Source organism: Ambystoma mexicanum, chromosome 11 (genome assembly GCF_040938575.1).
Source record: "Ambystoma mexicanum isolate Mex_15411 chromosome 11, UKY_AmexF1_1, whole genome shotgun sequence".
NCBI classification, from domain to species: domain Eukaryota; kingdom Metazoa; phylum Chordata; class Amphibia; order Caudata; family Ambystomatidae; genus Ambystoma; species Ambystoma mexicanum.
The window spans coordinates 1,068,125,841-1,068,140,143 of record NC_090934.1 but is presented as its reverse complement, the minus strand read 5'-3'; the positions used below and the strand labels follow the sequence as shown (position 1 = coordinate 1,068,140,143).

The 14,303-nt window shown below is 44.7% G+C and overlaps 1 protein-coding gene across 1 annotated transcript in view; it reads right to left on the bottom strand.

Annotated features, from left to right (window-relative positions):
- Window positions 1-345: 345 nt before the first annotated feature.
- The window catches only part of WDR93 (WD repeat domain 93), a 640,373-nt gene continuing 626,415 nt past the window's right edge, over window positions 346-14,303 (bottom strand). Inside the window, exon 17 of the mRNA XM_069624316.1 lies at window positions 346-1,450. Coding sequence (XP_069480417.1) covers window positions 1,321-1,450 — 130 coding nt within the window. The 3' untranslated portion in view covers window positions 346-1,320. The remainder of the gene's footprint in view (window positions 1,451-14,303) is intronic.

Below are 14,303 nucleotides of genomic sequence, written 5' to 3'. Positions count from 1 at the left end.
GTATTAGGATTTCATGAACCAAGAGACCAATACCCTGCAATGAAGGACTGGGAACGTCAAGCAGTGACCTGTGCCAACTTCTTGCTAAAAGTAATAATAGTAATAATAAACTAAGAACGTTTTCTGTGATACTAGCAGTGATATGCTGGAGGCTGGGCATACTAGGGCATCCCAATACATTCAGATAGTCCAACAATGAGGGGGGCCTTCACATCATGACCGCAGGTGTGGCTGCAAAGGAACCAGGGGCGGAATGCCAGGCTCTACAATGTGGCAAGAAAAGGTCCTCGTTTAAAGTTATGTCATCTGCAAGACAGGACAATAAGAATCAGCATTCAAACCAATATTTCCTTTTAATGTATGGCTGCTAGCAAAATACACATTGGGGCATTTAAATAGTCATATGTTTGTAATTGCATAGCTGAATAGAGCAATATAGAATATTCAACAACGAGTGGTAATAAAAATGGGGTCTTGATGTCCTTTATTTCAAGCCTTCATGAAGAAATCTTAAGGAAAGAGAAATGGAATAAAAAGGCTGATGTTGAAGTGGTCTGCTCTTTAGGCAATGAACCACAGCTCGACAGGCCGTTCCCGGCAAGGAACATCCCCACCAAAGTCCCCGGCCGCCTTTAATCAGGGCTATGTGGCACTGTTACTGACCGGGATCGGCCCACCGAGGTGTGTTTTATTGCTACACGCACCAGTTATGATTTTGGTGTACAGATGTGTGCTAGGAGCCCAAATATATTTACAACATTTATTTTAAAAAAAATGGCATTTAAGACAACAAAGCAATACATGCAATTCTTAAAGGAGCCATTTTCTGTAACAATCGTTTGTGGTAGGAAGTGCGACTGGGAGCAAGAAGCAAAAGAAGAAAAGTACCAGTTTGGTGCTATTTAATTAAGTTTACTGAAGTGAAAGAGAGGCTCCGGTGCTCAGTTAACAATAAACTAGATAAGTTGCAAATCACATTTCAATGCCCAAATTTAATTATAATATAGGATGATTGTTCTTAATCTCGATATCCCTCCTGATAAAGAGTTAAGCGAGAAGGTGTATATGTTTGGATTTAACAGAAAAGAGGTATGTATGGCTGGCACCCAGCTTCCAAAGCAAATGACGAGCAATCATGGTGCTCTGCTAGTGAAGGTCTCATGTGCTGATCCCACAGGTCCCAATGTCACCCGCCCCCGTCTCCAGGATTTAGTGGCTCCCTTTGAGCAGGTCTTTGAACTAAGAGCCTCAGGCTTCTCGGTACTAGTCAAGGCCACCTTTCTTCTTCACCTACGGTTGAGCTGCTTCTTGCAGACATGTTCAAATGCCCACCGGGCAGAATCTCGCCTTGCGCCTCTCCTTGCTGAGCTTCTGCACTTGAGCGGCGTGCTTCTGAAGGTCACGCCAGCAGTCTTGCTGTTGCTTGGCCCTCTCATCAAAACTCTGAAATCTGAGGGGAAATAAAAAAGTTAGTTTTGTGTGCAGTCTAAATAATTAAAAGCCTTGCACTGGCCATTTATATAAAACAACAAAATCATCTCTTGTCATTTAAACATTGGGGGCCCTCCCTCATTGCTGAACTGCAAGGTAATATTTGATTGCAACCAGGACAGGAAGAAGAGCTGAAGGGCATCCGATATGATGCAAAGCAGTGAACTGCCTGGTGTGTATAGATCTCTGCTGGAGGCACTCCACTCACCTATTGTCGTGAAGACTGGTTTGACTAGACCATCAAAGTGTAATACAAATGATAAAGGGCCTCATTACGAGGTAGGTGGTAAGGGATTAACGGCACCGGTAAGGTCACCAGTGCCGGTAATCCCTTACCACCCTATTCCGAGGTCCCTTAGCGGGTCCCTTCCTTAACGCCTGGTTTTACCAAGCGTTATGGATGGGACCCGTTAAGTGACTACAGAGCTAATAACGGTACCGCAAATTGCGGTACCGTTATTAGCTCCATCCCCATTCCCATTGAGCCCTGTGGGGGCTCGAATGGGGAATGGTTCCGGAATGGGGACTTACCGTGTCCTCCAAGTTTGGAATGACCCGGTAAGTCCCTATTTCGGGAACCCGGACCCGGAATGCGGTAAGGGGGTAGCCATGGTGCTAATAGCACCATGGCTACCTCCTACCGCGTGATGAGGCCCAATGTCTTATGTGTTAAATAGTGCTGCATAGCGGAAATTCCAGTTTCGAACCACTTAATAAGGCATGAGACGGCCCAAAGGGGTACCTTGACGGAGTCACTGCCCCACCTCATCAGAGATACGGCCAATATGCGAATGAGCTATCCGCTCCCACCATGTAGATTCAAGTTGTTTTTGTTATGCAGATATTGCACAATGGTGGAAGCACATAAGTGGCACTTCTGCTCTGGCTGAATCCCTTCCTATCTCAGGCTACTATTTTAATTAGCAAAATGGTCATACGTGAAAAAAAGATAGACACATAAAAGTAGATCTGAAAAACTAGTGGCATTTTTAAACTAAAAAAATGAATGTAGATAATTAGGGGAACCCCTGGGAGTGCCAGTCACCTTGAAACCATGGGCACTGTATAATTCAGAGGGTTATTCATCCCTGACCCCAACAATTAATCAAAGGTTATGTGCCAGCCCCAACTGGGATCTCCCAGCACTAATGGCGGCCAGAAATATCCCAGAAAACCAGATGGCCTGCAGAAGAACAAATTACTTAACCCTGGTAACATTCTTTCGACTGGATGTTCCTCCACGTATTCCTCATCTTTGATATCTCCAATATCCAGCTACAGCTGCTTTGGAAAAGATTTTCCGGCAGAGGGCGCTGTGCGTCGGTGCGGTCGACTTGATGTCGCTCGAGAGCCTCTGTTTAAAGGATGTCAACGAAGGTATATATGGAACGCGCCGTCTCCGTTGGCTTCAGTTCTGTTTTTTCATGTCATTCTTACAGTAGAACTATCAGCATTAATGTGGTTTAGACCATAATAGACTCTGAAGGAGCGTAAACTGCAATAAGATGGACATTCTGCTGCAGGTTAGGCTGGGAGGGGCGATGATGAATACGTGGGAGGTACATCCAGTCAAAAGAATGTTACCAGGGGTAAGTAACTTGTTCTTCGAATGGATTGTGTCCTGCCACATATTCCTCATCTTTCACAGACTCCCAAAGCAGTATTAGTTTTGGCAGAGGGAGTAAGTATTTTGTCATCAAGGGATGTTATGAATCGAATGAAGGACTGCTTTCCCAAAGCTTCCATCCTGATTTAAGGTGGAATCAAGGCAGTAATGCTTTGTAAAAGTGTGAATGCTAGACCAAGTGACTGCCTCACAAATTAAATGCAGTGGTTCAAATGGTGCACATATGAGAAACTTTAAAACAGAATTAAGGTCCCAAACCAGAACCTGAAAAGGAGATGGACGGATCACATTAGTGAGTCCCTTCAGAAATTGTATCACCAAAGGAATTTTAAAATATGACATTTCCTCAGACGGCGATTGAAGATGGAAAGTGCTGTTAAATAACCTTCAATGGTTCCAACCTGGAGCCCCAGATAGGCCAAATGCAGCAGAAAAGATAACTCCTCCAGTGTTTTGCATAGAAAAGGGTCCACATTCTTATCCCTGCACCAGCTGCAGAATTTATTCCAACAGCACAAAGATTTTGTACCTCAGCCTCTCATAAACCATGCATGAAGGCTGAGTGTTTTGACCTCTGGATGGAGAGCCCAACCCTCCTGTCGCAAGAGTAGGTCTTTTCTTTGTGGAAGACATACTGGAGGGCAGATGGACATGTCCAGAAGGTCCGGGTACCACATCCTCCTGGCCCAATCCAGGGCAATTAGGACCATGGATTTCACAAACTTTCTCAACCTCCTGATCACGTGAGGAATGATGGGAATTGGAGGAAACTCGTACAGTGGTGGAAACTCCCAATCCACTACGAACACGTCTCCTAGAGCTCTTCTTGGGGGAAATTCCCTTGAGCAGTACAGTTCGCACTTCCTGTGGACAGTCGTCGTGAACAGATCCACTTGATGGGTTCCCCGTGAAGATCTTTCGAAGGACTTCCTGAGCTAGTTCCCACTTGTGGGAGACTTGCTCTGCCTGCTCAGAGCGTCCGTTGCAGTGTTCTCCTCTCCGGCTAGGCGAACTGCCGATTGAGAGATTCCTTCTTGTATTGCCCAGAACCAGAGCTGCATTGCCCCTCTGCGCAGTGGTTGTGACCCTACACCTCCTTTCTTGTTGAGGTAGTACATGGCCGTTGTGTTGTCTGCCATTATCAGGACATTCTTTCCCCGTACAGAGGGCAGAAAAGCCTTCAGCACAAGTCTTATTGCTCTCAGCTCCAAAAGATGATTGCGTAGCTTGGACTCCGATGGAAACCAATGACCACTGATTGTCAGATTGTTGGCATGGGCTCCCCACCCCATGAGTGAGGCGTCCGTTACTACCGTTATCTCCGGCCATGGTTGCCAAAAAGGTTCTCCCTTCAGGGATGTTATCCTTGCAGGTCCACCACAGGAGATCCTGTGCAACCTTATTTGGAACCTGAAGTCGGTCTGACATGTTGTCCGAGAATTGAGACCATTGTGTCCTGAGAGCTCATTGAAGGGATCTCATTCTCAGGCGAGCCTCTGGCACCAGGAAAATGCAGGATGCCATGAGGCCAAGCAATCTTAAGAAGTTGAAGGCTGGGAGATGCTGGGCACTCTGAAATTTGGTGACCATCCGCAGAATGTCTTGAGCCCTCATCTCTGGTGGCGAGGCCCAAGGATGTATCCAGTACAGCCCAGATGAACTGGAGCTTTTCAGATGGTACCATGTGGATCTTCTTGCAATTGAGGAAGAATTCCAGTCTGTGGAGAAAGTGGCAGGTCACGCTGATATGATATAGGGACTTGTTCGGGAGAATGTGCCCTCATCAGCCAATCGTCCACGTAGGGGTAGACGTGAATCCCCCCCATCCCAAGACTCGTTGCCACCACTGCCATCAGTTTGGTGAAACCCCTTGGCCGAGGTCAGCCCGAACGGCAGAACTCAAAGCTGATAATGACAACCGCCAACAGCGAACCTCAGGTACTTTCTGTGCTTGAGATGGATTGGCACATGAAAATAAGCACCCTGAAGGTCCAATGACACCATCCAATCCTGGAGCTGGAGGGCCTGACGGATCTGAGAAAGTGTGACCATCTTGAACTTCTACTTCCTGAGGAACTTGTTCAAGTATCTCAAGTCCAAGATGGGTGTCAGTCCTCTGTCCTTCTTGGAGGATCAGGAAATTTGGAGAATACCATCCTTTGATCTTCTCCGTTACAGGTACTGGTTCTATAGCACCTCTCTCGAGCAGGCTCAACATTTCCTGCACAAGGAATCGATCTGGAACCTTTAACGAATGGCTCCCGGTGGATGATTCTGAGGTCTCTGAATGAAGGGGCAACAGTAACCTTGGGCTATGGTTTCTAATGCCCAAGCATCTGAAGTAATACCCCACCATTCTTTCAGATGCTGACACAGTCTGCCTCCCACCGCGGTGATGTGAGTCAAGACCTGAGAGATTTGAGGCGGCTGAAGCAGTGGCTGATGGAAAAGATGCCGCTGCTTGGGCGGGCCTTGCACCTCTCCCTCGTCGACCATGAGGAATCTTCCTTGGCCTCTTTAACCAGCCATTCTCTGGCTCTTCTGACTGAGGAGTAGTAGTGAAAGGATCTACGCATCCAAGACAGTCCACTGGGGTGAAAGGGCTGAGTCTGACTAATAGCAGCACCTAGAGACTTTGCTGCCGCCTTCGGTGTCTGCAGCTTCTCAAGGCTTTCGTCAGACTTGCTGCCAAAAAGACCCGTCAAAAGTCATATTAAGGAATCTAGATTGCACGTCCGGTGCAAATCCAGACTTCCTTAACCACGCAAACCTACTTATCACAGGGATTGCCACCATGGTTCTGCTGATACTGTCAGCAGAATCCAAACCTGACTGTAGAGACTCACAAATGGCCTCTTTGCCATCTTTTACAATGGCCAAGAAACCGTCTCTTTCTTCCCCTTTGGGAATATGTTCAGCCGCCATGGACGCACAGTCCCATAGGGTGCAGGTGAATTTTGAAAATGCACATGTAGAGTTGGCTGATTTGAGAGCTATGCTCCCAGCAGAACAGACTTTTCTTGACCAGGCGTGTCTATGTTTATCATCCCGATCTGGTAGAATGGTTGGATAGGCAACTTCCTTGGAGATAGCGGTTGCTGCTGGCACCACCAGGCTATTTGGGGTAGGATGTTTAGATAAGTAGCTGGGATCACTACTTGACAGCCTATATTTTTTTGTCAAAATTGTATTAACTGCCAGACTTGATTCTGGTGCTTCCCAGTTTGCAATTACTCTCTTTTGTAGAGCAACATGAAAAGGTAGGATTGGATCGCTTTGAGGACCTTTGTCCGGGATATCCGTGAGGTCATCCTGTTCGAACGGGAGGGCAGGCCTGCTCCATCCCATAAAATCAGTGACCCTGGTCATTGTCTGTAAGATGCATTTGCATTATCATCTCGTAATGGCTTGCCAAAATCCAACTCTGTTGAAGTGTTCACTCCACTGGCTGTTTGTACATTTTCATGCAGGTCCTGCAACCTAGATTCCTCCAATATAAAGCTATCAGGGACATTAGGAGTGCCATATTGCAACCCAAAAGGTGGATCATTGTCATCAGAAGGCTCATTGTTTTCATAAATGGATGTGAGTGATTTAAAAAAATCTTGGCAATGGTGTGAAGGATTTTTTAATTACTGGTGAAGGCGTTGATTGCTTCAATGGTTTCGAGCCAGATGCCAATGTAGTCATCACTAAACTTGTTTTCTGCGTCAATGACTTTGATGAAGTCATCTCGAGTGTCGATGGCACCGATGTCGGTGACTTGTCCATGGACTTTGTCCATGATGGACTTCGATGGCTTGAAGGATTCTTCAATGACTTTCATCATGCCGAGGCCTCGACGGCTGTCAATGAGAATCTGGCCTTCTTCCCAGGATCGAGGGCACGCAGTATTTGGCTCAAGCCCTTTCCTTATCGGCTTAAGAAGGCGCGGTAGGAGCATGGCCTACTTGCTTCACAGGTTTGTGGCTCTCAAAAATGTTTAGCATGTCCTGCCTGTTCCCAATAAGCTGGAGTAGAGGCCTTCGTGGGGCAACATATACTCCTCTCTGGAGAAGAGTCGAACGAGGAAGATGAAGTAGGTGACTGATGTCTTTTCTTCGATTTCCTTGACGACGACGAGGAGTGGTGAGAGCCACTCCGTGACCTGGACATTTTAGTCTTCTTCCATCAAGGAGAGTCGTCTCTCGCTTCGTCGGAAGAATGTTTTTTCAACGGGGTAGTTGAATGGGGATTTTTTGGGGAGTCCACCTGCCACCAATTTCCCTTTACGCTCCTTCAGAGCTTTTCTGGTCATCGACTGACACTTCTGACAGGCTGAGGTCTTGTGCTCCACACCGAGACACCACAAGCACACCCGATGTGGGTCCGTCAGCGACATTTTTGCGTCAGTCTTGGCATATATATATATATATTTATTTGCATTTTTAAAGCGCTCACACAGCCCGCGGGCATCGAGGCGCTGTTACAGGAATGTTTTTTTTTTTAGTTGAGTAATTGTTTTTGTCTTAGTTGAGTATTTATAACGCGCTTAAACATCCAGAGGTTTCGAAACGTAGACCCGGGGATCCAACCTGTGTTGCTTCGAGTCGTCTTGCTTCCAAGGTGCGCACGTTGCCGCTGAGCTATCCTCCTGGGCTTAAACCCGGTCTTCGGGGTTGTAGGAGCAGAAGACATTGACAATTTTTGAAGAAATATATGAAGCGTGCCGTAGTTCACAAAGCAAAAGCTTACTCTGAAAGACGTAACTCAAGGCAACGGGTGCTGCATGTTCTATATATATCTTCGATGACATCATCCTCGAGACAGAGGCACTCAAGGGACATTGAGTCGACCGCATTGGCGAACAGCGTCCAATGCGGACAAAAAAAATTCTGAAGCAGCTGAAGCTGGATATTGGAGACATCAAAGATGAGGAATACATTGCAGGACACAATCCATTCGAAATTCTTTGTCTTCAAACTAAAAGAAAATCCTAAAGCTGTTCCTAACTAGAGCACCATATCCCCTTACAGAAGTGGTGGCATTTCTCCAGGATAGCAGCTCAAGTTTCTTTAATGGGGTGCCAGAAACACGGTCACCTCTCCGTTCTGAGAGATTTGAATACATACAGGAGTGAAAAAGATGATTTTACATACATTTCAAACCATTTTAAAGGTTTTTATGTTTATTAATAAGCTTGATTTCACCTTTGATTTATCAAAAAATGCTTTTTGAATCAGTATAAGTAATTTTGTCAGTAAAACACAGGTCTAACAATTGGAATTTCAGAGACAAAGCTTCATTACAAGTTTTGCGGTGCAGGAAAGTGCCATTAATTCTGTGACCAGCATTATTACTGCACCGCAAAGCTACACATTTTCCAGTGGGTGTCACTGATTTACTTCCAGCCAAGAGCTGGAGGTAAATCAGGCTTCCACCAGCAGAAAAACACAGGCATTAGAGGTACTGCAATCCCCTCCAAGGAGTCCTGTAGGACTCCATGGAATGAAGATTTCCTGCCCTTAACGCCACCTGTAATATCCTGGGATATCAAATGGCGGAAACAGTGGGTCAGTTTGCTGGTATCCCACTAGAATTACTGATGGGATGCCAGCAAGCTTATAATGAGGCCACCTGGGTCTTTGAAACAGATTTTTTTTAAACTATAGGTCTTGAACCCCAGCAGCTTGACTGATTTATTGAGCTTGGCCCTAGCTTCGAGAAGCAGTGGATCGCCATACACTGGAGGTTTTCGACGTGAGAACTGTGGGAATAACAGAACACAGACTTGTGTAATACCCCAAATTGGTGGGGATGTTTTTCACAATGAATTGTAAACACATGTAGAGATAACAGATGTTTTTACTGTTTTTTATATACAGACCATTTTTTCAAAGTATGAAGTGCAGAATGAGAGATTGATGAAGAAAGTATAAATGTGAATGAATGAATTAAGAGTATGGGCCACAGAATTATATGAAATGTTGAATATATATATATTTTTTGATATAGTATTTTTTGCATAATTAAAGAAAATAAACTTGGGAATTGTAAACCAAGCTAAAACCACTTGTGTACTCCGTCATCCTTGTATTTGGTCTACTAGTTCAAATTTTGTGATATTTATGTTAGATTGACCTGTAGAACTAGGGACGTTAAAACAGGTACCCCTTCTTTTTTGCGGTGAAAGTTGTGAGAAACCTGAAGGTGTCTCCTTGACTAGTCCCGGGGTTCTGTCATCCAGGTGGCCAGGACACGTCCATTGCTATTGGATTCAGTTCCTGGGGGTGTACCAGTGAGAGAGGATCACTTGGATGGGGGGCCCTCGGTGAGTGGAAGTGGGACATCGAATGGTGTGACGCGGTATCCCCCTTCTCCCAACAACTTTTCCCCAACATACCATGTAGGATACACAAGCACTTTACCCGCACCCACATTTCCGATGTGAACACTTTCGCATATTACGAAGGACGACGGACTAACACTCAAGCTATTTACCTGACATGTCACAACACCAGGGTCAGGCAAAGTCAGGCAATTAACCAGAACCGCACACACCTGACGGCCCTTTCCCTTCCCCACAGGGATAAAAGGTGGAGCACAAGAGCACAATATGAGCAAGGCAAACGGCACGTCCAGAGAGCTAACTCAGCACGGCAGTTGAAAAGGAGGAGAAAGACGGTGCATATGGAGAAGGTGACAAAGAGAGAAGCGACCTTGCCCGTGAAATCTCTGCAGAAGGAATCGCAAGACCACAACAACAGCCAGCGTGTGTTGCAGCAGATGTCAACGGTACACAAGACCCTCCTCCACTGATAACCAAGCCGGGGAGAGACACTTGTCTCTGTGACACCAACCTTGACTCCAACGAGAAAGCAAAGTGGTTCATCACAGCCAGTGAGTGGAGGGGAGAGTTGATAAGAAACCGAACTGTGTTGAATGAACAGTAGCAAACGGCTAATTGAACTTTGAAAGCATAAAGAGCGATTGATGTGAAAGGGGGAAAAGCAGCAACAGAGGAGTCTGGCACCACGTGGGTGCTCACTCAGGAAACTCTGGCCGGTGACATGATTATTGAAACGACCATAACTAGAAGGCCTTGGGAAAGGCGAGTAGAGGGGTCAAAGTGGTCATACAAAAATCCTCTATTCAGTCAAATGTCTTTGACTGACAGACAATTGTAAAGGTAAGGGAAGTAAATCCTGCATCCTAAGAGTTGAATGAGAAAAGGTGCGATTGACAGATGTAAACCCGAACGATGGATGTCGATAAAGAGGGGATAAAGCCTAAAGTCCCAAAATACAGTGTGTTGACAAGAGTGAACCCATCCGAGGGAAGTCCACAGTGAACTGTTGAATCAAGTTTTGTGAATGTCACAAAGAAAATAGTGTTGAAAGCCATAGTGAACCAGGCAAAGGGAGGCTGAAAATCGAGAAGGGTCTGAGCCCGGAAGAGGGCGATTCAGGATTGGAAAAAGACTTCACCCAGTGTATATGAAAACGAATTCTTTGTTCATTAAATACATCAGGCCCACTGCGCCAAGAGACTTTTTGATAAGAAAAGAGACTTAACCACTTAATGCCCCGATTGCTGAAAGCAGAACTGTTAGCTCGTGCTGGGAAGGCTCGAGCGTGTGCTGTGCTCCAAAGTCCCACCTTGTCCCGTGCTGAAAACATGGGGAAGGGAGACCTCAAGTTCTGCATCCTGATTTATTATTTGTGAACACTTCCTTCTTTCTTAAGAACATTATCCCACACTTTCTTGTATTTAGCATAAGGATTGGCAATAGGTTTTTCTTAGAATAGCCCCTTTTCTAAGAACTGCCACTAGGACTGCCTTATTATTATTTGATGGTCGAAGCGTGCTCCCGTCTTAGATTTAGGTTTAGATTAGACATATTTCCAACCCACCTTTGCAGTTTAATAAACACCCTTGAACTGTGATCACTTGTGTCTGTCTTTACTGTTGCCACCATGAGTTCCTTACAAGGTGTAAAAAGAGCTGGAATGGCAAGAACTACAAGAAAAGAAGAAATATCAGGATGAGAATGAGAGGATGTTGAGAGATCTAGAGTGGCAAGAGGAGGAGGGCATACAGAAGGAGCTAGAGGAAATTACGACTCAGAAGGAGGGCGAGGTATGGAGCAGAAAAAGAGGAAGAGAGGAGGGGAAGATGGGAAAGAGTTGGATTTGGTGATTACCATGTAGGTGGGAAAAGAGCAATAGAGGTTAAAGAGGAAGGAGGGGAGCGAGAACAAAAGAGGTTGGAGAAGGAAACCATCAAATATGAGTCAAGAGCTGAGAGAAGGCTGCAGGGGCTTATGATAAGGAGGGTGAAGGTGGAGACAATTCCCTGGAATAATAGGGGCATTAATCATAAGGAAAGAAGACAACACTCATCCATCAGTTGTCTGGAGGGATGAACAAGCATGCAGCAACATGTCAAAGAGATTAGTCAATAAACAGTGAGAAGGGGTTCAGACATAGAAAGATCAGAACCCTGAGAGAAGAAGGTGAGCTGAAACCCAACCAAGCACCTAAATACCCTCTTGTCCCACCTCACCTCTGCTCATATTATCCAAGACCCAAGAGGTGCAGTTAGCACTTCTACATCTCCTCATTGGTGTCAGCCTATCATGGTGTCCTCTGGAAAGGTCAAACAATACGGTCGAGGTGACATGGTGGAACAGCATTGAATCAAAAGACTGTTACTGGCAAGAGGACCAGAGAGGCATTTTGGTTCCTGCAAGTTCCATTCAGACCGGAAATACATTTTTTTGTACTTAGCCATTCTTATCACTTTGGAGTTGACTCTCATGTGTTTGTCTACCTAAATAAACCTGTTTGAATGTAACCAACCTTTTGCATACTCTGTGGAGTCCTCTTGGCTATGTGACAGCAAACCCACCCACAGAACATCCCCTGAACCTATCAGATAACGTCAAAGTTTACAGCCAGAGTTGAGAAAACTGTTGACCAGAAAGACAGACTCCTAATGCTCATCCTGGGGGACTCTTGCGGTACATAGCTCTTTTGAGAGAGGTATCTGTAGAACTACCAGAGTCAGAGGTTTTGTATGTCCATCATATTTTTTGTTGATCTTTGTTCCATCACCTCTGAACTCAAAAACACACTGTTGTGGCATGAACCAGAGATATTGTGAAACATGAGAGATTTTTAAGAAATATCATCTCCTTTTAATGAAGGACATGGCATTAGGTCGATGGCAGAAAGAAAGCACAAATGCCTTCAACCGAGATATACAGCATGGTAGACACACTCTTCATAGGTAAAATGTACGCTGGTAAGACATATCCATTTGCAAGTGCAGACATTTTGTCCCATTTATTGTTTCCAATCCATGCTGTGGACACAAACTATGTAAATGACACTATCTTTTCAATAGATTACCTGGCTACATATTGTAATGACATGGTCTCCACAGGATGACCTTTATAAAATGTGCACACTTAGTACTTTTTGAAAAGAGAACAACCTTACATTCTGTGTCCCCTCTTTATACTAATCGATACATAGAAGGATATGGCTGCATGCCTCCATTCATTTGTAATTACAACAGAACACATGCGTAAATGAGTCAAACACTGGAGGACATTAAGTAAATAGCGGAAGGAGGAAACATCAAACAGATGGTAAATATCTCTGGAATAAAAACAATCAGCCATATTGTTAATCTCCTCAAAAAGAAGAATATAAAAGGCAGTGTTCAGAGAAAGGCTTCAGCTCAGTGTTGACAAGGGGCATGGTCCTACGATGATGCTCTTACATAGAGGATGGTATGTCTCTGTGGGTGTTGAATGTACAGATCTTTTTGAAACATTGTGTTCATTGGATATCTTATGCACAGCACAATAAAATAAAGTGTGCATTTTATTTTCATAGTTTTGCGTTTGCTATCTATTGAGGTGAGCTAGATAGTGAGATGTCGGCTTGGTCACATATATTTGTAGCATTCTTGTTTCGGAAACCTTCAAATATTTGAATGAAGAGGGTCACATTCTGATGACCTATGTCGACCATGTGCAAAGGATAGAAGGATCAACGATGCCGACACTTGCCCTCCTTAAATTTGTTCGAGTGGAAAGGATTAGTGTGCACCACTGCCATCAACCGTGAATTTCCTGTTGCGCTGAGGAAAGGAATGGTAATATTGTCCCTATCGTGGACATTGGGTATTTTTTAAATAATGCATGTCTAAGGTAGCTTTACTAACTTGGCAGCTGTAAAAGCAGAAAAGCTACTTACTATGGAGAATTGCTGGCTACATTGTTTGGAATTGTCAGAATGATTGGATTAATTTGAAGTTTACCCATGCCGGGTTATACAGAGATTAATAGGCTGGATGAGGCCAAGCTCATGATTTTCTACTAAAAGTTGAACCAGTGACGACTGATGCTTGGTTAAGATGACAGCATTACATATAAATAACAAACGGTATCCATCATTAACAAAATTCGGATTTTGGGAGTACACAAATAAAAAGAGCAAAGACAAGAGACTCCATGTTGAAATTGGGCTCGACTAAATGCAGTTTTGATTTATAACCGTTAAGGAGCCAGGGGATAGATTGCAGGCACAGTGACCAAGACCCGGAACGATCCAAGACCATTAAAAGCATGGCTACTACAGTGCATGGAGCGGAATACCATGCTGCCAGGAATCAAGAATATTGTGCATTCCAACTCCAAGAGTGATTAATGCACATATTTCCAGATGTCACTCTTGTTCTAAAGAAGTAGGGATGCAATTTGTGGTTTTCAGTGAAACCTGCAGGACGGGTTCTGTGTTGTCTTAGCTCAGTTTCAGGTCAAGTACTAGTGGAAGACACATTTCTCCCTGGCTGTTGGAATGATCAATGCAATAATGTAGGAAGCAGGGGATGGGGTGAATATTTTGTCAGAGTTGTATGAAATTATGGCCACACCTAGTGATGTCTGAAAGGATAGCCCTCAATGACTACCCTCCCAAATTCCCAGATTGAAGGGGCAACAAAGTCCTAACCGAGAAGTTGGAAAAAAGGTAGGGAGGGAGTACACCAGCTGTCCAAATCCAAGCTCTAGGGAGAATAAACAGAAAAATCAGGTTTGAATCATCAGCCTATTTAAGGTAAGCCAGAGACCTACTTTTATAAGAGAGGTGCCCGTGGATGATTAGATGATGCAGGAAACCTAGTGGAAATGGTT